General features: G+C 42.8%; 2 protein-coding genes across 2 annotated transcripts; one reads left to right on the plus strand and one right to left on the minus strand.

The window, feature by feature from the left end:
* Positions 1–5577: 5577 nt before the first annotated feature.
* LOC139400777 (FH1/FH2 domain-containing protein 3-like) lies at positions 5578–11469 on the plus strand (the record flags this gene model as incomplete). Its single annotated transcript, XM_071145423.1, has 3 exons — positions 5578–5761; positions 6467–6634; positions 7600–11469. Coding segments are annotated over 3 exons (435 nt in total), but the record flags the coding sequence as incomplete, so codon positions are not given.
* A 1708-nt stretch (positions 11470–13177) lies between these two features.
* LOC139400776 (retinoic acid receptor RXR-beta-A-like) lies at positions 13178–16828 on the minus strand. Its single transcript, XM_071145422.1, has 5 exons — positions 16397–16828; positions 16009–16050; positions 15826–15917; positions 15620–15725; positions 13178–15389 (listed from the first exon to the last, which is right to left on the minus strand). The coding sequence occupies exons 1-5, from the start codon at positions 16672–16674 to the stop codon at positions 15242–15244; spliced, it is 666 nt and encodes a 221-aa protein (XP_071001523.1). The 5' UTR covers positions 16675–16828; the 3' UTR covers positions 13178–15241.
* Between the last annotated feature and the right edge of the window lie 7377 nt (positions 16829–24205).

Genomic DNA, 24205 nt, shown 5'->3' on the forward strand with positions numbered 1-24205 from the left:
TAGTAGTTATCAGACTAGGTATTGACAGTATGTTTAGAGGAACCAGTAGTTATCAGACTAGGTATTGACAGTATGTTTAGAGGAACCAGCTACAGTAGTAGTTATCAGACTAGGTATTGACAGTGTGTTTAGAGGAACCAGCTACAGTAGTAGTTATCAGACTAGGTATTGACAGTATGTTTAGAGGAACCAGCTACAGTAGTAGTTATCAGACTAGGTATTGACAGTGTGTTTAGAGGAACCAGTAGTTATCAGACTAGGTATGACAGTGTGTTTATAGAAACCAGCTACAGTAGTAGTTATCACACTAGGTATTGACAGTATGTTTACAGGAACCAGCTACAGTAGTAGTTATCAGACTAGGTATTGACAGTGTGTTTAGAGGAACCAGCTACAGTAGTAGTTATCAGACTAGGTATTGACAGTGTGTTTAGAGGAACCAGCTACAGTAGTAGTTATCAGACTAGGTATTGACAGTATGTTTAGAGGAACCAGCTACAGTAGTAGTTATCAGACTAGGTATTGACAGTGTGTTTAGAGGAACCAGCTATAGTAGTAGTTATCAGACTAGGTATTGACAGTATGTTTAGAGGAACCAGTAGTTATCCGACTAGGTATAGACAGTATGTTTAGAGGAACCAGCTACAGTAGTAGTTATCAGACTAGTTATTGGCAGTATGTTTAGAGGAACCAGTAGTTATCAGACTAGGTATTGACAGTGTGTTTAGAGGAACCAGCTACAGTAGTAGTTACCAGACTAGGTATTGACAGTGTGTTTAGAGGAACCAGCTACAGTAGTAGTTATCAGACTAGGTATTGACAGTATGTTTAGAGGAACCAGCTACAGTAGTAGTTACCAGACTAGGTATTGACAGTATGTTTAGAGGAACCAGTAGTTATCAGACTAGGTATTGACAGTATGTTTAGAGGAACCAGCTACAGTAGTAGTTATCAGACTAGGTATTGACAGTGTGTTTAGAGGAACCAGCTACAGTAGTAGTTATCAGACTAGGTATTGACAGTATGTTTAGAGGAACCAGCTACAGTAGTAGTTATCAGACTAGGTATTGACAGTATGTTTAGAGGAACCAGTAGTTATCAGACTAGGTATTGACAGTATGTTTAGAGGAACCAGTAGTTATCAGACTAGGTATTGACAGTATGTTTAGAGGAACCAGTAGTTATCAGACTAGGTATTGACAGTATGTTTAGAGGAACCAGTAGTTATCAGACTAGGTATTGACAGTATGTTTAGAGGAACCAGCTACAGTAGTAGTTATCAGACTAGGTATTGACAGTATGTTTAGAGGAACCAGTAGTTATCAGACTAGGTATTGACAGTATGTTTAGAGGAACCAGTAGTTATCAGACTAGGTATTGACAGTATGTTTAGAGGAACCAGTAGTTATCAGACTAGGTATTGACAGTATGTTTAGAGGAACCAGCTACAGTAGTAGTTATCAGACTAGGTATTGACAGTATGTTTAGAGGAACCAGCTACAGTAGTAGTTATCAGACTAGGTATTGACAGTATGTTTAGAGGAACCAGTAGTTATCAGACTAGGTATTGACAGTATGTTTAGAGGAACCAGCTACAGTAGTAGTTATCAGACTAGGTATTGACAGTATGTTTAGAGGAACCAGTAGTTATCAGACTAGGTATTGACAGTTTGTTTAGAGGAAACAGTAGTTATCAGACTAGGTATTGACAGTGTGTTTAGAGGAACCAGTAGTTATCAGACTAGGTATTGACAGTATGTTTAGAGGAACCAGCTACAGTAGTAGTTATCAGACTAGGTATTGACAGTGTGTTTAGAGGAACCAGCTACAGTAGTAGTTATCAGACTAGGTATTGACAGTATGTTTAGAGGAACCAGCTACAGTAGTAGTTATCAGACTAGGTATTGACAGTGTGTTTAGAGGAACCAGCTACAGTAGTAGTTATCAGACTAGGTATTGACAGTATGTTTAGAGGAACCAGCTACAGTAGTAGTTATCAGACTAGGTATTGACAGTGTGTTTAGAGGAACCAGTAGTTATCAGACTAGGTATTGACAGTGTGTTTATAGGAACCAGCTACAGTAGTAGTTATCACACTAGGTATTGACAGTATGTTTACAGGAACCAGCTACAGTAGTAGTTATCAGACTAGGTATTGACAGTGTGTTTAGAGGAACCAGCTACAGTAGTAGTTATCAGACTAGGTATTGACAGTGTGTTTAGAGGAACCAGCTACAGTAGTAGTTATCAGACTAGTTATTGACAGTATGTTTAGAGGAACCAGCTACAGTAGTAGTTATCAGACTAGGTATTGACAGTATGTTTAGAGGAACCAGTAGTTATCCGACTAGGTATAGACAGTATGTTTAGAGGAACCAGCTACAGTAGTAGTTATCAGACTAGGTATTGGCAGTATGTTTAGAGGAACCAGTAGTTATCAGACTAGGTATTGACAGTGTGTTTAGAGGAACCAGCTACAGTAGTAGTTACCAGACTAGGTATTGACAGTGTGTTTAGAGGAACCAGCTACAGTAGTAGTTATCAGACTAGGTATTGACAGTATGTTTAGAGGAACCAGCTACAGTAGTAGTTACCAGACTAGGTATTGACAGTATGTTTAGAGGAACCAGTAGTTATCAGACTAGGTATTGACAGTATGTTTAGAGGAACCAGCTACAGTAGTAGTTATCAGACTAGGTATTGACAGTGTGTTTAGAGGAACCAGCTACAGTAGTAGTTATCAGACTAGGTATTGACAGTATGTTTAGAGGAACCAGCTACAGTAGTAGTTATCAGACTAGGTATTGACAGTATGTTTAGAGGAACCAGTAGTTATCAGACTAGGTATTGACAGTATGTTTAGAGGAACCAGTAGTTATCAGACTAGGTATTGACAGTATGTTTAGAGGAACCAGTAGTTATCAGACTAGGTATTGACAGTATGTTTAGAGGAACCAGTAGTTATCAGACTAGGTATTGACAGTATGTTTAGAGGAACCAGCTACAGTAGTAGTTATCAGACTAGGTATTGACAGTATGTTTAGGGGAACCAGTAGTTATCAGACTAGGTATTGACAGTATGTTTAGAGGAACCAGTAGTTATCAGACTAGGTATTGACAGTATGTTTAGAGGAACCAGTAGTTATCAGACTAGGTATTGACAGTATGTTTAGAGGAACCAGCTACAGTAGTAGTTATCAGACTAGGTATTGACAGTATGTTTAGAGGAACCAGCTACAGTAGTAGTTATCAGACTAGGTATTGACAGTATGTTTAGAGGAACCAGTAGTTATCAGACTAGGTATTGACAGTATGTTTAGAGGAACCAGCTACAGTAGTAGTTATCAGACTAGGTATTGACAGTATGTTTAGAGGAACCAGTAGTTATCAGACTAGGTATTGACAGTTTGTTTAGAGGAACCAGTAGTTATCAGACTAGGTATTGACAGTGTGTTTAGAGGAACCAGCTACAGTAGTGTTTATCAGACTAGGTATTGACAGTATGTTTAGAGGAACCAGTAGTTATCAGACTAGGTATTGACAGTATGTTTAGAGGAACCAGCTACAGTAGTAGTTATCAGACTAGGTATTGACAGTGTGTTTAGAGGAACCAGCTACAGTAGTAGTTATCAGACTAGGTATTGGCAGTGTGTTTAGAGGAACCAGCTACAGTAGTAGTTATCAGACTAGGTATTGACAGTATGTTTAGAGGAACCAGCTACAGTAGTAGTTATCAGACTAGGTATAGACAGTATGTTTAGAGGAACCAGCTACAGTAGTAGTTATCAGACTAGGTATTGACAGTATGTTTAGAGGAACCAGTAGTTATCAGACTAGGTATTGACAGTGTGTTTAGAGGAACCAGCTACAGTAGTAGTTATCAGATTAGGTATTGACAGTATGTTTAGAGGAACCAGCTACAGTAGTAGTTATCAGACTAGGTATTGACAGTATGTTTAGAGGAACCAGTAGTTATCAGACTAGGTATTGACAGTGTGATTAGAGGAACCAGCTACAGTAGTAGTTATCAGACTAGGTAGAAGAATACAGATCCAGGAGATACATCTCAGATGGATAGTAAAACAAGGACATTTCAGACAGGGCTTAAGGGTTAGGGTTAGAAATAGGGGTTTGAGGTTAGGTTAAGGTTTAGGGTTAGAAATAGGGGTTTGAGGTTAGGTTAAGGTTTAGGGTTAGAAATAGGGGTTTGAGGTTAGGTTAAGGTTTAGGGTTAGAAATAGGGGTTTGAGGTTAGGTTAAGGTTTAGGGTTAGAAATAGGGGTTTGAGGTTAGGTTAAGGTTTAGGGTTAGAAATAGGGGTTTGAGGTTAGGTTAAGGTTTAGGGTTAGAAATAGGGGTTTGAGGTTAGGTTAAGGTTTAGGGTTAGAAATAGGGGTTTGAGGTTAGGTTAAGGTTTAGGGTTAGGTTCACGGTTAGGGAAAATAGGATAAATAGTTTGTTCCCACAAGGATGGTAAAACAAACTGTGTGTGTGTGTGTGTGTGTGTGTGTGTGTGTGTGTGTGTGTGTGTGTGTGTGTGTGTGTGTGTGTGTGTGTGTGTGTGTGTGTGTGTGTGTGTGTGTGTGTGTGTGTGTGAGAGAGAGAGAGAGAGAGAGAGAGAGAGAGAGAGAGAGAGAGAGAGAGAGAGAGAGAGAGAGAGAGAGAGAGAGAAATAAAGAGAGAGAGAGAGGGCTATGGAAGTTCTGTTCACTGCAAGTCCACAGACAAGGGAAGCAGGGTAGGCCAAACTCAAACCAGACCCCAGGGGGTCAGAATCCACAGACAAGCACTTCCTGAGAGAACCTAACCCTTGGTAGTAGACCTCATGAGAACCAGAGATTCATCTCTTAAAAAACAATGGGTCCACATGAGAGTCTGAGTCCTAAATGCCACCCTATTCCTTATATAGTATAGTATAGTGTAGTTCTTTTGACCAGAGTCCTGGTCTAAAATAGTGCACTATAAAGGAATAGGGTTCCATTTGGGATGAAACCTCACTCTGCTGACCAGGATCAGCTTACACAGCTCTGTTTGTTCTATAATGGAACCAAGATGGCGATCACCGTCAACAGGGAAGAAATCAGCAGGTTTCAATACAGATGGTTTTTACTTAACTGTATGTGATGTAAAGGTTCATAAGACGGTCGTCACATAGTGCTGATAACTTAGGTCTAAGTAATGTTAACTTATGACTAATAAGTTATGACGAAGACCTGTGGTGAATGTTTTTTTGACAGTGTGTTTTTGTGGGGGGTGGGAGGTGTTGTTGGTTTGTTTGTTTGTTGTTTGTTTGTTACAGATACTAAATAAATATGGCTTCTGTTTGTGGGATACAATTTTTAAAAGTGCATGCAGCATCTGACCATTTAAATATAGCTCCCATGCTGTTGGTCAGGAGAATACTGTGAAGAACTGTGATTAACCCAGAATGGATTTGTATGTCGTTGTTTTCTACATGTTTTCTAATTGAGTGCTCTTAATGGTGCCAGAGCATGATGACTAATTGAACCATTTTCATAGATAGATTTAGGAAGTTTCATCTCTAACCTAGCTCTTCTCTCCTAATCCACCCCACAGGATGGAAAGTTTGGCGGAAGCGCCCCGGGGCCTGTAAGCCAGGAGGGCGTGCTGACGCAGGGTCTGCAGTATGCTGAGGATGCAGCCGAGCATGAGAACATGAAGGCAGTGCTGAAGAGCAGCTTGCAGGGCTGCAGTGACACCGTGCCAGGCCTACGTACACGCACCAGAGCCAGCAGGCCAGGTCAGTCTGACAGACCACCACCTTCACACAACTCCTGTCAAAAAGGGAAACTTCTGGACTTTTCTTTTTTTACAACGGCCAGCTCTACTACACCTGAGGTTGATTCTGTCTGTCCTTCTCTTCTCTCCTTCTCCTTCTCTTTCTCTCCTTGCCTTCTCTACTTTTCTTCTTCTTTTCTCTCCTTCTCTTCTCTCCTTGACTTCTCTCCTTCTCTTCTCTCCTTCTCTTCTTGTTTTCTCTCTTCTCTTCTCTCCTTCTCTTTCTCTCCTTGCCTTCTCTACTTCTCTTCTTGTTTTCTCTCCTTCTCTTCTCTCCTTCTCTTCTCTCCTTCTCTTCTCTCCTTCTCTTTCTCTCCTTCTCTTCTCTCCTTCTCTTTCTCTCCTTCTCTTCTCTCCTTCTCTTCTCTCCTTCTCTTCTCTCCTTCTCTTCTCTCCTTCTCTTTCTCTCCTTGCCTTCTCTACTTTTCTTCTTGTTTTCTCTCCTTCTCTTCTCTCCTTGACTTCTCTCCTTCTCTTCTCTCCTTCTCTTTCGCTCCTTGTCTTCTCTACTTCTCTTCTTGTTTTCTCTCCTTCTCTTCTCTCCTTGTCTTCTCTCGTTCTCGTCTCTCCTTCTCTCCTTCTGTTCTCTCCTTGTCTTCTCTCCTTCTCTTTTCTCCTTGTCTTCTCTTCTTCTCTTCTCTCCTTCTCTCCTTATCTTCTCTCCTAGGCCGTGTGGGTCCTTGGGGCTCATCAGTGATTGAAGACCCACCTAATTGCACAGAGACAGACGCTGCAGATGAGATCATGGAGCGCATCGTCAGGTCAGCCACTCAGGGGCCCAGGACACGGACAGAGCCTCGCGAGAGGAAGAGGTCCAGAGCCAACCGCAAGTCACGTGAGTCAGAGGGCTTTTTTTACAGTAACAAAATATTTGAAGTAAGAGTTGCCTTTGTTTGACATCAGATTTGCAACTTTTCTTTTTACAGTATCCTTACATTAGCTTTGGATGTGGTGTGGCCAAAGGTTTAACTGCCCTCGACATCTGATTGTGGACTTTCTGTCAGTGTTAATGCACACTATCTTATTTTCCAGCATCACCTGAGTGATACAGTTCAACAACACCATGCTACAGTAAATACATCCAGTTCTATTTAAACCTCTTCATGTCTCTCTCTCTCTCTCTCTCTCTCTCTCTCTCTCTCTCTCTCTCTCTCTCTCTCTCTCTCTCTCTCTCTCTCTCTCTCTCTCTCTCTCTGTCTCTCTCTCTGTCTCTCTCTCTCTCAATTCCATTCTGTCTCTCTCTGTCTCTCTCTCTGTCTCTCTCTCTCTCTCTCTCTCTCTCTCTCTCTCTGTCTCTCTCTCTCTCTCTGTCTCTCTCTCTCTCTGTCTCTCTCTCTCTCTGTCTCTCTCTCTCTGTCTCTCTCTCTCTGTCTCTCTCTCTCTGTCTCTCTCTCTGTCTCTCTCTCTCTCAATTCCATTCTGTCTCTCTCTGTCTCTCTCTCTGTCTCTCTGTCTCTCTCTCTCTCTCTCTCTCTCTCTCTCTCTCTCTCTCTCTCTGTCTCTCTCTCTCTCTCTCTCTCTCTCTCTCTCTCTCTCTCTCTCTCTCTCTCTCTCTATGTCTCTTTCTGTGTCTCTGTGTCTCTGTGTCTCTCTCTCTCTGTCTCTGTCTCTGTCTGTCTGTCTGTCTGTCTCTCTCTCTCTCTCTCTCTCTCTCTCTCTCTCTCTCTTTCTCTCTCTATGTCTCTCTCTCTGTGTCTCTGTCTCTCTCTCTGTCTCTGTCTCTGTCTCTGTCTCTCTCTCTCTCTCTCTCTCTTTCTCTGTCTCTCTCTCTATGTCTCCCTGCCCTCTTCCTCTCTACAGTGAGAAGAACACTGAAAAGCGGTCTGACGCCAGAGGAGGCCAATGCCTTGGGGTTGTCCAGTGGTTCAGAGATGGCTGTGTGACAGGAAGAGAAGTAGAGCTGGATCCGGCAGCACAGCACACACAGACACCTGGGAAACCCTCTTACCGCCTGCCCCGCCCTTCACTGACCCCTGACCTCTAACCCCTGCTCATCCAGCCAGCCAGTCAACCGCTGCACCATAGCTTCGCTTGGTCTTTCCCCTGGTTCAGCTTTATGATGACTGTAGCTCATCTTCCTGTCTGTGGTTTGTGCAGGTAGCTGTGACACAGTGTTCCACCTGGTTAAGATGGTAAACAATGTTCAGGAAGAGACCATGAGGAATATGGTCCTCATCCAGGATAATAGATGGTTTTCAGTGGAACAAAGTGGTATTCGTATAGGGGCAGTTAAAGGGGTTCAGTGATCCAGCTGACTCAGCTCCACACACACACTCAGGTAAAGTTCAGCATCCAAACCACTACACTATGCTGCTGTGCCGACTTGAGTGTTTCTTAATGGTGTTGTTCCAATCAGTTGTTTCTCCTAACCTTTGAATATGAGGCTGAGGCCTTTGAGGAACAGCTCACATCCCAACTGTAAGTCTTAATCACTTGATGAAGCCCACAGTGACCACATGACTAGTGGTGAATCTCAGTTGTATTTCCTTGATTCCTCGTGTCTTCTATCCTCACCTGTCTACACAAGGCATTGGAGGACTAGATCTGAGGCTCGTCCTCCCTAACCTTTTCCTCAATTGAGATTCACCCTATGACTGAAAGATACAAACTGAGACTTACCTACACAGAAGACATTTAGCCTCAGGACTTCTAAAGGGAGGGACATGCGAGTGCTTGAATCACTGTGGACTTGTGTCTGAACCAAAAAGGCCTCGGAGTTGAGTAGTAAAGAAGTTAGCATTGACGCTAAATAAGTTAGCATTGATGCTAAATAAGTTAGCATTGACGCTAAATAAGTTAGCATTGACGCTAAATAAGTTAGCATTGATGCTAAATTAGTTAGCATTGATGCTAAATAAGTTAGCATTGATGTTAAAGACGTTAGCATTGATGTTAAAGACGTTAGCATTGATGTTATCTATCCCCACTTATGATGAGCTTGTGTGTTGGGCTTGGTGTCAGATAGTATTTTTAGTTTGAACAATTTTTGTTTATATTAAAAAAAAAAATGTCTGTGTCCACAGGCTGTTTTGTTCTACTATACTACTGTGGTAGTTTTTGGGGTTTTAAAATACTTTAATGTGTGAGAAAAAGGTGCTCAGAGAAGGAATATTTGCACTGGATGTAGACGTTGGATATTTAGAGGAAAGGAAGGGGAAATCCTTGACACACACTGATGTACCAATCAGATATCAGATGAATGAAAGAATCCCCCAGACAGAACCAATAATGAAACAGTAGCACAACTGATTATACACTCTAATTTCAGAGGAAACGTGAACAGATTCCTTTGACTTTTGCAAACTAAAATGTTTCCAATTTTGCATGTTGTTGATTCAGTTGGATTTTATACCGATGGAACAAACTGGAATTCCAAGAGGACACACCATGATGTGTTAAGAGGGAAGGTATCATTTACTACATACAATTGAATTACTGGTTTCCACTTTTAAAAAACACATAGCATATCAGAGTCATCAACTTTGGTGAGAACAGTCTGTGAGCGGACAAGTGTACAGAAGGGACGATGCTACTGGGTCCAGACAGACTCACGTCTGTCAATCACGCGTAGCGAATGTTACAGCTTTAACCTATAGGCCTGCCTACAACATACATGTTCCAGCTTTAGCCTATAGGCCTGCCTAGTACCTACAATTACACACGTGTTGCATGCATGACACCAGTGTTACGCAAGCTCCTGCTGTTGTTCGCTGCAAAGCCTTCTTCTATGGTTGAGACATACTTATTGTGGAGTGGTAGAACCGACAGGGAGATAGATATATTTACACTAGTTACATTTACGTACTCTCTCTTTACTCTCTGTGTCAAAGAGTTAGGCAACATTTAAGAATTGTTTAAAAAAGTAAGAGATGAATAATTGGTTATTATAGAAAAACGATATGAGCTTCAACTGAATGAGTGCCTTTTATAGACAAGTCTATTTATTCAGTAATGTTCAGGGAGATATTTGTTACAGAAAATGTTACTGTGTGTAATGAAAGGACTTCCTCCTTAGGTCAATTCAACAGCTGTGACTTCCTGTTTTCATTCTTTCCTAGATGAATACATGTCAGTACTATGTTCCATGGCTTTATGTCTTGGAAACAGTTCTCCTCTTCCATTTGCACATTGCAGTTTTATTTCGAATCACAACTAAACTAGGGTTATAGCTAATTGTCTAATGACAATATTTCCATTTTAGCAGTTTTGTCACAAAAAATGTTCTACAAAAAGATATTAGTTGTTTCCATTTGCCTTAATGTAGAATAAGGGCATATAGTATATCTGAACGTTCCTACACTGTTGACTTTTATTGAGGTGTAGTGGTTACAGTCAGCTAGATAGCTAGTTTTTTAAAGTGCATAATTCCAGTTTACATTTGGAATTGTGTAGAGAGTTGTATGATGATTCTACACAGTCACAAACATTCACTGTGATGGAAACAGCCATTGTCGACTAAACATGAAAGAATATATGCTTGCAGCAACACAAGCCACAACAAAACAGTCACACACCTACAAGTATATGTCTTTCTCATGGAGAACTTACAATTTGGTATGAAACTATCCAGCACCTTATACACCATTTGTAGCATGCGTCTTTCATTGAGGAAAACCAGAACATTAACAGTGAGAAAGTATATTCTTTCAGCCTTTTTCTCAGATGGTCATTTGGAGTATTGTAACTCTGAGTACATGTAAAGTAATAATGGGGGAAGAATGCTGTAAAATGATGTAAATGTCACAACGATGTGTTTTATGTCTTTCACTTGTTGGTATTTTGTATAGAATAGTGTATTAAAGGTTAAACAAAGCAGTGTTATTCTATGGAAATTGTAATTTAAGTGAAAACCAAACCATGCATGGTTTTAAAAAATGTCTACAGATGAGGCGTGTCACGTCATGTTATGGATAAAGGGAGATTTGATTTGATTTGATTTGAATGCTCAGAGGCTTTAGCGTTTGTTATGTTTTATTGTTTCCCCTCCCCACATGACTTGAAACACATTAGGATAGACGGAGTGGTCGATGTAACCACCTAGGACTGGATTCAATCTGTATCGCTGAACTTCAGCGTTACCACCTAGGACTGGATTCAATCTGTATCGCTGAACTTCAGCGTTATCACCTAGGACTGGATTCAATCTGTATCGCTGAACTTCAGCGTTACCACCTAGGACTGGATTCAATCTGTATCACTGAACTTCAGCGTTTTAGCGTGATTGAAAATGTTCCTGCATTAGCATAGACTGCATTCATGGTAAACACTGCATATGTCGGCTCCATCTGAAAGGATGCCAACTGTAACGCTTCAGCCCCTAGTACTCCTATGGAACCTTCAGCAGCCTTTCATTACATTGCACTCAATAAAACATGGCGTGTGTCCCAAATGGCACCCTATTCCCTATAGAGTGCACTACTTCTTCTTCTTTTTTTTTTTTACCAGGACCCATAGAGTCCAAAAGTAATGTACCTTGTAGGGAATAGGGTGCCATTTGGAATGCAGACCATGTTTTCTGTGATTGGCTATATTATCTCCTTCTCCCCCACTGCTGTACTGTAAGTCAGTGTGGGACTTGGACACAAGCACATCCAGACTCGCTGAGCTTTTCTTGCGTCTTCGCCCCTCTAACAACAACTGTATGTATGAACATCTGGCAATAAAAGATCTCTTAAGAAACATTCAGAGACACTGTGTGAGTTCTGTTGTGTGAGGGGGAAAAACGTCTGATTCTTTGTTAAATGTGTCCTGGTAATAATCCCAGAGCAACTATTAGTAGTCTGGTCCTCTACTGTATCTGATGGAGTATACTGAATTCATGTCCATCATTTTCACTCCTGTCAATGATGTTGCACCTGGAACCCTGTTCCCCTGGTTGCACTGTAGCCTAGAGTTGTCTACACTACATGTGACCAACCTAAAAGTACTTGTTACATTTTGAATGCTTAGCAGGACAGGAAAATGGTCCAATTCACACACTTAACTAGAACACCCCTACTACCTCTGATCTGACAGACTCACTAAACACACATGCTTTGTTTGTAAATGATGTCTGAGTGTTGGAGTGTGCCCCTGGCTATCCGTAAATTAAAAACAAGACATTTGTGCCGTCTGGTTTGCTTAATACAAGGAATGTGAAATTATTTATACTTTTAATACTTAAGTACTTTTAAAACCAAACACTTTTGGACTTTTACTCAAGTAGTATTTTACTGGGTGACTTTCACTTTTACTTGAGTCATTTTCTATTAAGGTATCTTTACTTTTACTCAAGTATGACAATGTGGTACTTTTTCCACCACTGCCAACAGAGGGGGTATGGGACAAGGCTAACCAACAGAGAGGGTATGGGACAAGGCTAACCAACAGAGAGGGTATGGGACAAGGCTAACCAACAGAGGGTATGGAGGACAAGGCTAACCAACAGAGAGGGCTAACCAACAGAGAGGGTATGGGACAAGGCTAACCAACAGAGAGGGTATGGGACAAGACTAACCAACAGAGAGGGTATGGGACAAGGCTAACCAACAGAGAGGGTATGGGACAAGGCTAACCAACAGAGAGGGTATGTAGGACAAGGCTAACCAACAGAGAGGGCTAACCAACAGAGAGGGTATGGGACAAGGCTAACCAACAGAGAGGGTATGGGACAAGGCTAACCAACAGAGAGGGTATGGGACAAGGCTAACCAACAGAGAGGGTATGGGACAAGGCTAACCAACAGAGGGTATGGAGGACAAGGCTAACCAACAGAGAGGGCTAACCAACAGAGAGGGTATGGGACAAAGAGAGGGTATGGGACAAGACTAACCAACAGAGAGGGTATGGGACAAGGCTAACCAACAGAGAGGGTATGGGACAAGGCTAACCAACAGAGAGAGTATGGGACAAGGCTAACCAACAGAGAGGGTATGGGACAAGGCTAACCAACAGAGAGGGTATGGAGGACAAGGCTAACCAACAGAGAGAGTATGGAGGACAAGGCTAACCAACAGAGAGGGTATGGGACAAGGCTAACCAACAGAGAGAGTATGGAGGACAAGGCTAACCAACAGAGAGAGTACGGAGGACAAGGCTAACCAACAGAGGGCTCTGAATCAGGACAGAAACAACCGCTGACAGTGTGTATGGGTTCCTCTGGTGGTGACTGACTAGTGCTGCAGCCCAACTATGTCAAGGCAAAAAAAATAAACTTTCAACAATGTCAATGAGAAGGTGAGATTATTTGTGGAGGATTGATTGGTATAAAACCAATGTTAAAAAAAAGTATATTTTGTTTATCTCAATTATGTTTATACTTCTCAATGCCACAGACGTATTTTGTCTGTGAGAAGTTGATATCCAATACAAACCACAAAGAAACATTCAAATCGACAAGAAAAGTCCAACCTCTTTATTTTCAGTCCACATTACCCAAGCTGTAATTCACTGATCCACACGGATCACTAACCTGCTCCAGAGTTTACACAGGATCATGACACATACCAATACCCTTGTTCAGGTGTTCACACATGATCATCACACAAAACTCCTATTTGGTCTTGTTTAATGTGTCTATGTCCACAGGTGTTATGGATATTTAAACATGATAACGGTGTGTGTTTTTTATAAACTGTAAGCAGAGAGGAGAGGATGAACAACTAGCTCAAAAAAAGGAAACAGGAAAAACTACTACTACAGAAAGCACAGAAAAATTCAAAAAGATGAGATTCAGCTGAATGTGTGAATCCTTGTTTATACCTGGTGCAAACCCCAGTCCTCTGTCCTGATCTTGTCCACATGGTAGTAAAATGTGTCTTGTATCTATCCACCAATTGCATTGTGACCAGACTTCCTGGTCCCTCCCTATATGCAAATGATTTGAGAGCTATTCTTTCAAAATAATACATATTTATTTTAAGACACATATTGATGCCATAAGACAAAGGTGCTAAATGTCAATATTTTAGAAGGTGTTATAATTGTGATTTAAATGGATTCACTGTCCATATGTCTACACTTGTAAGATATCCAGACACAATGTGTGCCTGACTACCTTCGGGGGTGGTCAGGATGATCTGATCACAATGCCTTTTTTAAATCATCTACACCGGTCTGAAAAGGTGGGCACAATCAGAATGTGGACATGATCAAGACAAAGGATACATGTTATAACCAGGTAGAAACAGTGCTTTAGGGAATCCAGTACAACCTAAGACATGATCTGCTCTATACAATTGGTGAACTAATAGCAAGGGCACATATCAATTATTACATCATTTGTCTGTCTCCTGATCTCATTATTCAAACCTATCAATATATAGTATTTTCCCTGAACAAATTTTGCACAGTACCTTACAATTGTTTAGATAAATGACATATTGGAGTATTCCCTTTCTAACAGACAATGATTGACTTTGTAAAACCCCCAGAACGGACAAGCTGTCAAGCAGAAAGAAAACATATGTATTCATTTTTGTATTGCTACATTTACAACATTTCAGTTAGTTTTTTTTTTTTTTTTTTTGCATAATTCTTCCTGTTTGCAGTTTGGTGTATGGCTGCAATGAAGTATGGCAAATGTCTGTCGTATAGCACCAAAAGACTGTTTGCTGGCCAGACATTTGATGACTTGTATTGTATGGTGTAGAAATAGTACATAGCAAAAATGTGCAATGCAGCTCAATCTTTTTGCCTGCAAGGTGATTACATTTTACAAAACAGCAAAGAGAAACAATGCTAACAGCATATTACTAGACAAATAAAGCTGGTCAACACAGTCAGTACAAGTCTGCTCCGTGTTCCATTGTGATTCAACTACTCCTTCTGTATCCCAGGTTTTACGTGTTGCTTTCTGGTCATCTGAGAGGGATACAAAACCACTAGGAGCTGAAAGTCAGACATGTTACGCAGTGAGCGCTCGCTTGGTACAGTAATGTACTTGCCCAAGATTTGACAATAAAACATGTTTTTCAAGTTTTTTCAAAAAGATTTTGTTCCAATTACAAATAAAATAAAAAGGTAGAATGACAGTCTGGTTGCATCCAGGTTACCTTCATTTAAAAACAGGTTACGGGGGGAGATCACTTACCAGAATTGAACTTGATCATTTGGGGTTTGTCTAAAAAGCATTAACATAGTTATAGAAAAACAGAAACCCAGATTGTAGCTTCGATAAGCCAGAGTACGGGAACTAAAGGTTCCCATTCTTACAAAATACTTTACTTTTTATTTTTTAATCTCAGTTATTCAAGAAGTTATATTAATATATAGCACCAGCCATCTTGGGGATGTATGTTCTGAAAGAGACAATGTGGTGGTGAACTAAATAGCATAACCCAGACAGCAGTGAGACAAAATGCTGAATTCCCCAAAGAACTAAAAGTGCAGTCCCACTCCAGCAAATTCCCAGACCCAAGCTATCTAACCCCGGCCACAGAACACCTCTCCTCTCCTACCACCTCTATGCCAACTGATGAGGTGCTTCAAGCATTTCCATGAGGAACGTGTCGATAGGGGTGTCACCAATCAGCTTGAAGAAGAACAGGTGCTCCAAACACTTCAAGCCAATAGAACGCAGTGCTGGCAGCCTGAGGAGGAGCTTAGCAAACCTGAGTGGGAGGGGTGAAGAGTGAGGGAATGAAATAACGGGACATTAATAAGCTACATGAATGCAACAGCAACACTCCTAGCTCTTACAGGGTCAGTTAGCAGCACAACCACAGGAGAGCAGATTAGTATGTATTGTTTTACACACAATACAAATGTATTTATCCAGGATGTACACACCTTTTAGTGTATGAGATACTAGTACTAATTCATGTAGCACATGAATGCCTACCTTCCCTGCTGCTCGGGGTATTTCTGCTTGCAGTAGGCTTCCAGTGACGCATAGACCTTCTCTCTCAGGAGCTCCACCTCTCCGGTGTTGGACAGACCTTTAGCGTCTGAGGGAGGGATACAACAGTTATTAACAGTTATTAACCATGACAGTAAAGGTGCAGAGGTAACATTGTGTATGACGGACTAATGGGAACAATAGAGCACCTGGGTTGAAGAGGACGATGGCTCGGAGGCAGCCCAGCTCTGTCTTGTCCATCTGCATGTCTCTCATCTTACTGACCAGCTCAGTGAGAACCCTACAGGAGGCCGGAAAGAGAGGTGGAGAGAGTTGTCTACATAGATGTACACTTGGTGTGTGTGTGTGTGTGTGTGGGTGTAGGTTATTACCGGTCAAATATGGCTCCCACCTCAGCACTCTGCACACTCTCCCTGTGGGGGTCAATTACAGCGTGTTATTACATGATGATGATCACAGAATTGAATACAACACTGTTATTATATATATGTGGTAATTATGCTATTATTATATTGTACGTTTTCCCTATTAGTGGTTAATGTTATGGGAAGCTGATCCTAGGTCTGTACCTAGGGGTAACTTAGCCGCATCCTGTGTGCCCAGCTGTCAAAGATGGCTGCCACCTCTGGACTGTGTGCCTACCTGTCAAAGATGGCCGCCACCCCTGCACTGTGTGCCTACCTGTCAAAGATGGCCGCCACCCCTGCACTGGGTGCCTACCTGTCAAAGATGGCCGCCACCCCTGCACTGGGTGCCTACCTGTCAAAGATGGCCGCCACCCCTGCACTGTGTGCGTTGTCCCGGTGTAGCTCATTGGCCAGCAGGACCCCGTCCTTCACAGCGATGGAGCGGTGTGAGAAGGAGGCGATCAGAAGTTCATTCCACCCTGACACACACAGGAGAAAAAGAGGGGAGAAGACGGAGAGGAGCAGAGGAGGGAGAAGAGACCGAAGGGACGGGACAGATACACAGGACGGAAGAGCAGAGAGGATCAGAGAAGGGAGGAGGAGAGACCTCATCAACAACCTCTGGGGCATTTGCTACTGTGTCCAGCAGAGTCTATCATGTATCAAATGATAGACCATGGATTGCTTGTTGTTCACTTACTCTACATTAGTGGAGCTTCAAATTAGTGGATTCGGCTATTTCAACAGTTCTGCTACAATAGCCCCCTGATGAATCCCTGGTAAAGACATTTCTGCTACAATAGCCCTCTGATGAATCCCTGGTAAAGACATTTCTGCTACAATAGCCCCCTGATGAAGGACAGTAAAGACATTTCTGCTACAATAGCCCCCTGACAGTAAAGACATTTCTGCTACAATAGCCCCCTGACAGTAAAGACATTTCTGCTACAATAGCCCCCTGACAGTAAAGACATTTCTGCTACAATAGCCCCCTGACGAAGGACAGTAAAGACATTTCTGCTACAATAGCCCCCTGATGAATCCCTGGTAAAGACATTTCTGCTACAATAGCCCCCTGATGAATCCCTGGTAAATATATTTATGCTACAATAGCCCCCTGACGAAGGACAGTAGACATTTCTGCTACAATAGCCCCCTGACAGTAAAGACATTTCTGCTACAATAGCCCCCTGACAGTAAAGACATTTCTGCTACAATAGCCCCCTGACAGTAAAGACATTTCTGCTACAATAGCCCCTTGACGAAAGACTGCAAAGACATTTCTGCTACAATAGCCCCCTGACGAAGGACAGTAAAGACATTTCTGCTACAATAGCCCCCTGAGAGTAAAGACATTTCTGCTACAATAGCCCCCTGACGAAGGACAGTAAAGACATTTCTGCTACAATAGCCCCCTGACGAAGGACAGTAAAGACATTTCTGCTACAATAGCCCCCTGACGAATCCCTGGTAAAGACATTTCTGCTACAATAGCCCCCTGACAGTAAAGACATTTCTGCTACAATAGCCCCCTGACAGTAAAGACATTTCTGCTACAATAGCCCCCTGACAGTAAAGACATTTCTGCTACAATAGCCCTCTGACGAAGGACAGTAAAGACATTTCTGCTACAATAGCCCCCTGACGAAGGACAGTAGACATTTCTGCTACAATAGCCCCCTGACAGTAAAGACATTTCTGCTACAATAGCCCCCTGACAGTAAAGACATTTCTGCTACAATAGCCCCCTGACAGTAAAGACATTTCTGCTACAATAGCCCCCTGACGAAGGACAGTAAAGACATTTCTGCTACAATAGCCCCCTGACGAAGGACAGTAAAGACATTTCTGCTACAATAGCCCCCTGACGAAGGACAGTAAAGACATTTCTGCTACAATAGCCCCCTGACGAAGGACAGTAAAGACATTTCTGCTACAATAGCCCCTTGACGAAAGACTGCAAAGACATTTCTGCTACAATAGCCCCCTGACGAAGGACAGTAAAGACATTTCTGCTACAATAGCCCCCTGAGAGTAAAGACATTTCTGCTACAATAGCCCCCTGACGAAGGACAGTAAAGACATTTCTGCTACAATAGCCCCCTGACGAAGGACAGTAAAGACATTTCTGCTACAATAGCCCCCTGACGAATCCCTGGTAAAGACATTTCTGCTACAATAGCCCCCTGACAGTAAAGACATTTCTGCTACAATAGCCCCCTGACAGTAAAGACATTTCTGCTACAATAGCCCTCTGACGAAGGACAGTAAAGACATTTCTGCTACAATAGCCCCCTGACGAATCCCTGGTAAAGACATTTCTGCTACAATAGCCCCCTGACGAAGGACAGTAGACATTTCTGCTACAATAGCCCCCTGACAGTAAAGACATTTCTGCTACAATAGCCCCCTGACAGTAAAGACATTTCTGCTACAATAGCCCCCTGACAGTAAAGACATTTCTGCTACAATAGCCCCCTGACGAAGGACAGTAAAGACATTTCTGCTACAATAGCCCCCTGACAGCAAAGACATTTCTGCTACATTAGCCCCCTGACGAAGGACAGTAAAGACATTTCTGCTACAATAGCCCCCTGACAGTAAAGACATTTCTGCTACAATAGCCCCCTGACGAAGGACAGTAAAGACATTTCTGCTACAATAGCCCCCTGACGAAGGACAGTAAAGACATTTATACTACAATAGCCCTCTGACAGTAAAGACATTTCTGCTATAATAGCCCTCTGACGAAGGACAGTAAGACATTTCTGCTACAATAGCCCCCTGACGAAGGACAGTAAAGACATTTATACTACAATAGCCCTCTGACAGTAAAGACATTTCTGCTACAATAGCCCTCTGACGAAGGACAGTAAGACATTTCTGCTACAATAGCCCCCTGACGAAGGACAGTAAAGACATTTCTGCTACAATAGCCCCCTGACGAAGGACAGTAAAGACATTTCTGCTACAATAGCCCCCTGACGAAGGACAGTAAAGACATTTCTGCTACAATAGCCCCCTGACGAAGGACAGTAAAGACATTTCTGCTACAATAGCCCCTTGACGAAAGACTGCAAAGACATTTCTGCTACAATAGCCCCCTGACGAAGGACAGTAAAGACATTTCTGCTACAATAGCCCCCTGAGAGTAAAGACATTTCTGCTACAATAGCCCCCTGACGAAGGACAGTAAAGACATTTCTGCTACAATAGCCCCCTGACGAAGGACAGTAAAGACATTTCTGCTACAATAGCCCCCTGACGAATCCCTAGTAAAGACATTTCTGCTACAATAGCCCCCTGACGAATCCCTGGTAAAGACATTTCTGCTACAATAGCCCCCTGACAGTAAAGACATTTCTGCTACAATAGCCCCCTGACAGTAAAGACATTTCTGCTACAATAGCCCCCTGACAGTAAAGACATTTCTGCTACAATAGCCCTCTGACGAAGGACAGTAAAGACATTTCTGCTACAATAGCCCCCTGACGAATCCCTGGTAAAGACATTTCTGCTACAATAGCCCCCTGACGAAGGACAGTAGACATTTCTGCTACAATAGCCCCCTGACAGCAAAGACATTTCTGCTACATTAGCCCCCTGACGAAGGACAGTAAAGACATTTCTGCTACAATAGCCCCCTGACAGTAAAGACATTTCTGCTACAATAGCCCCCTGACGAAGGACAGTAAAGACATTTCTGCTACAATAGCCCCCTGACGAAGGACAGTAAAGACATTTATACTACAATAGCCCTCTGACAGTAAAGACATTTCTGCTATAATAGCCCTCTGACGAAGGACAGTAAGACATTTCTGCTACAATAGCCCCCTGACGAAGGACAGTAAAGACATTTATACTACAATAGCCCTCTGACAGTAAAGACATTTCTGCTACAATAGCCCTCTGACGAAGGACAGTAAGACATTTCTGCTACAATAGCCCCCTGACGAAGGACAGTAAAGACATTTCTGCTACAATAGCCCCCTGACGAAAGACAGTAAAGACATTTCTGCTACAATAGCCCCCTGACGAAGGACAGTAAAGACATTTCTGCTACAATAGCCCCCTGACGAAGGACAGTAAAGACATTTCTGCTACAATAGCCCCTTGACGAAAGACTGCAAAGACATTTCTGCTACAATAGCCCCCTGACGAAGGACAGTAAAGACATTTCTGCTACAATAGCCCCCTGAGAGTAAAGACATTTCTGCTACAATAGCCCCCTGACGAAGGACAGTAAAGACATTTCTGCTACAATAGCCCCCTGACGAAGGACAGTAAAGACATTTCTGCTACAATAGCCCCCTGACGAATCCCTGGTAAAGACATTTCTGCTACAATAGCCCCCTGACAGTAAAGACATTTCTGCTACAATAGCCCCCTGACAGTAAAGACATTTCTGCTACAATAGCCCTCTGACGAAGGACAGTAAAGACATTTCTGCTACAATAGCCCCTGATGAATCCCTGGTAAAGACATTTCTGCTACAATAGCCCCCTGACGAATCCCTGGTAAAGACATTTCTGCTACAATAGCCCGCTGACGAATCCCTGGTAAAGACATTTCTGCTACAATAGCCCCCTGACGAATCCCTGGTAAAGACATTTCTGCTACAATAGCCCCCTGACGAATCCCTGGTAAAGACATTTCTGCTACTATAGCCCCCTGACGAATCCCTGGTAAAGACATTTCTGCTACAATAGCCCTCTGACAGTAAAGACATTTCTGCTACAATAGCCCCCTGACAGTAAAGACATTTCTGCTTCAATAGCACCCTGACGAAGGATGGATAAAGCACAAGAATAAAGCAGACAATTAGCGGCTGCAGGCTGCTCTTTATTTTATTTTGTTATTTAAATAATATATATACAGTACCAGTCAAAAGTTTGGACACACCGACTCATTTAAGGGATTTTCTTTAGTTTGACTATTTTCTACATTGTAGAATAAGAGTGAAGACATCAAAACTATGAAATAACATATGGAATCATGTAGTAACACAAAAAAAGTGTTAAATCAAAATATATTTTATATTTGAGATCTTCAAAGAAGCTACAATTTCCATTGATGATCGCTTTGCACACGCTTGACATTCTCTCAACCAGCTTCATGAGGTAGTCACCTGGAATGTATTTCACAGCTGTGCCTTGTTAAACGTACATTTGTGGAATTTCTTTCCTTCTTAATGCGTTTGAGCCAATCAGTTGTGTTGTGACAAGGTATGGGTGGTATACAGAAGATAGCCCTATTTGGTAAAAGACAAGAAGGCAAGAACAGCTCAAATAAGCAAAGAGAAACGACAGTCTATAATTACTTTAAGAAATGCAGGTCAGTCAATCCTGACAATTTCAATAACTTTTAAAGTGCAGTCACAAAAACCAAGCACTTTGATGAAACTGGCTCACCACCGCAGGAAAGGAAGACCCAGAGTTAACTCTAATGAACTTCTCTTCTGCAGCCGAGGTAACTGCGCCTCAGATGGCAGCCCAAATAAATGCTTCACAGAGTTCAAGTAACAGACATCTCAACATGGTCAAATTGCTGCAAAGAAACCATTACTAAAGTACACCAACAAGAAGAAGAGTCTTACTTGGGCCAATAAACACGAGCAATGGATATTAGACTGGTGGAAATGTCCTTTGGTCTGAGGAGTACAAATGTTTGATTCCAACCGCCGTGTCTGTGAAATGCTGGGTAAGTGAACGTATGATCTCTGCATGTGTGAAGCATAGAGGAGGTGGTGTGATGGTGCTTTGCTGGTGACACCGTCTGATTTATTTAGAATTCAAGGCACTCTTAACCAGCATGGCTACCACAGCATTCTGCAGGGATACTCCATCCCATTTGGTTTGCGCTTAGTTGGACTATCATTTGTTATTCAACAGGACATTGACCCAACACCTCCAGGCTGTGTATCTTACGGCAAAAAAGAGCCTCTGGATATCAGGACAGCGATCACTCACCTCGGATTAGACACAGATTTTTCTTCAACAAGCAAGATGCACAGGACATTCTTCAAACACCCGACAGGGCCAACATCTCCGTTATTTGCAAGAGGAAGCGACAAAGGTACAGAGGTCAAAGATCCGGATGCCTGGCCAGGACCCGGAGAAGGCGACTGGGAAAGCTGCCGTTACCGTCAATACTACTCGCCAATGTGCAATCATTGGACAATAAACTAGAAGAGGTACAATCATTGGACAATAAACTAGAAGAGGTACAATCACGAATATCCTACCAACGGGACATCAAAAACTGTAATATCCTATGTTTCACGGAATCGTGGCTGAATGACGACATGGATATTCAGGAAAGGGATACCCGCTGCACCAGCAAGATAGAACAGCACACTCCAGCAAGATAGAACAGCACACTCCGCTAAGATAGAACAGCACACTCCGGTAAGACGAGGGGGGGTCTGTGCATATTTGTAAACAACAGCTGGTGCACGAAATCTAAGAAAGTCTCTAGATTTTGCTCGCCCGAAGTAGAGCATATTATGATAAATTGCAGGCCACACTACTTGCCTAGAGAGTTTTCAGCTATACTTTTCGTGGCTGTTTATTTACCACCACAAACAGATGCAGGCACTAAGACCGCACTCAGTCAGCTGTATAAGGAAATAAGCAAACAGGAAACCACTCACCCAGAGGCGGCGCTCCTAGTGGCCGGAGACTTTAATGCAGGGAAACATATCAGTTATACCAAATTTGGTGCTTCCTGCTTTAATTTTTGCTTTTTAAGCAGGAATCAGGAAGATAGAGTTGTGGTCGGATTTTACCAAATGGAGGGCAAGGTCAACATACACAAGGCTGCGGAGCCAGACGGATTACCAGGACGTGTGCTACGGGCATGTGTTGACCAACTGGCAGGTGTCTTCACTGACATTTTCAACATGTCCCTGATTAAGTCTGTAATACCAACATGTTTCAAGCAGACCACCATAGTCCCTGAGCCCAAAAACACAAAAGCAACCTGTCTAAATGACTACAGACCCGTACCACTCACGTCCGTAGCCATGAAGTGCTTTGAAAGGTTGGTAATGGCTCACGTCAACACCATTATCCCAGAAAGCCTAGACCCACTCCAATTTGCATACTGCCCAAACAGATCCACAGATTATGCAATCTCTATTGCACTCCACACTGCCCTTTCCCACCTGGACAAAAGGAACACTTATGTGAGAATGCTATTCATTGACTACAGTTCAGCGTTCAACACCATAGTACTCTCAAAGCTCATCACTAAGCTAAGGATCCTGGGACTAAACACCTCCCTCTGCAACTGGATCCTGGACTTCCTGACGGGCCGCCCCCAGGTGGTGAGGGTAGGTAGCAACACATCTGCCACGCTGATCCTCAACACTGGAGCTCCCCAGAGGTGCGTGCGCAGTCCCCTCCTGTACTCCCTGTTCACCCACGACTGCATGACTCCAACACCATCATAAAGTTTGCAGACAACACAACAGTGGTAGGCCTGATCACCGACAAGACAGCCTATAGGGAGGAAGTCAGAGACCTGGCCGGGTGGTGCCAGAATAACAACCTATCCCTCAACATAACCAAGACTAAGGAGGTTATTGTGGACTACAGGAAAAGGAGGACCGAGCACGCCTCCATTCTCATCGACGGGGCTGTAGTGGAGCAGGTTGAGAGCTTCAAGTTCCTTGGTGTCCACATCAACAACAAACTAGAATGGTCCAAACACACCAAGACAGTCGTGAAGAGGACACGACAAAGCCTATTCCCCCCTCAGGAAACGAAAAACATTTGGCATGGGTCCTGAGATCCTCAAAAGGTTCTACAGCTGCAACATCGAGAGCTGGTTGCATCACTGCCTGGTACGGCAATTGCTTGGCCTCTGACCGCAAGGCACTACGGAGGGTAGTGGGTACTGCCCAGTACATCACTGGCGCTAAGCTGCGTGCCATCGAGGACCTCTACACCAGGCGGTGTCAGAGGAAGGCCCTAAAATTTGTCAAAGACCCCAGCCACCCCAGTCATAGACTGTTCTCTCTACTACCGCATGGCAAGCGGTACCGGAGTGCCAAGTCTAGGACAAAAAGGCTTCTCAACTATTTTTACCCCCAAGCCATAAGAGTCCTGAACAGGTAATCAAATGGCTACCCGGGACTATTTGTATTGTGTGCACCCCA

Source organism: Oncorhynchus clarkii, unplaced genomic scaffold (assembly GCF_045791955.1).
Source record: "Oncorhynchus clarkii lewisi isolate Uvic-CL-2024 unplaced genomic scaffold, UVic_Ocla_1.0 unplaced_contig_10756_pilon_pilon, whole genome shotgun sequence".
In the NCBI taxonomy this organism is placed as follows: domain Eukaryota; kingdom Metazoa; phylum Chordata; class Actinopteri; order Salmoniformes; family Salmonidae; genus Oncorhynchus; species Oncorhynchus clarkii.

What these genes read in the sequence shown, in the direction of transcription:
- LOC139400776 (XM_071145422.1), bottom strand. Translation starts at nt 16,674, where the DNA reads ATGCCCCAGAGGTTGTTGATGAGGTCTCTCCTCCTCCCTTCTCTGATC. An exon ending in GTGGCGGCCATCTTTGACAG is followed by an intron (nt 16,051 to 16,396) that starts GTAGGCACCCAG and finishes TGACCCCCACAG; the next exon opens with GGAGAGTGTGCAGAGTGCTG. An exon ending in TACCCCGAGCAGCAGGGAAG is followed by an intron (nt 15,390 to 15,619) that starts GTAGGCATTCAT and finishes CCTCCCACTCAG; the next exon opens with GTTTGCTAAGCTCCTCCTCA.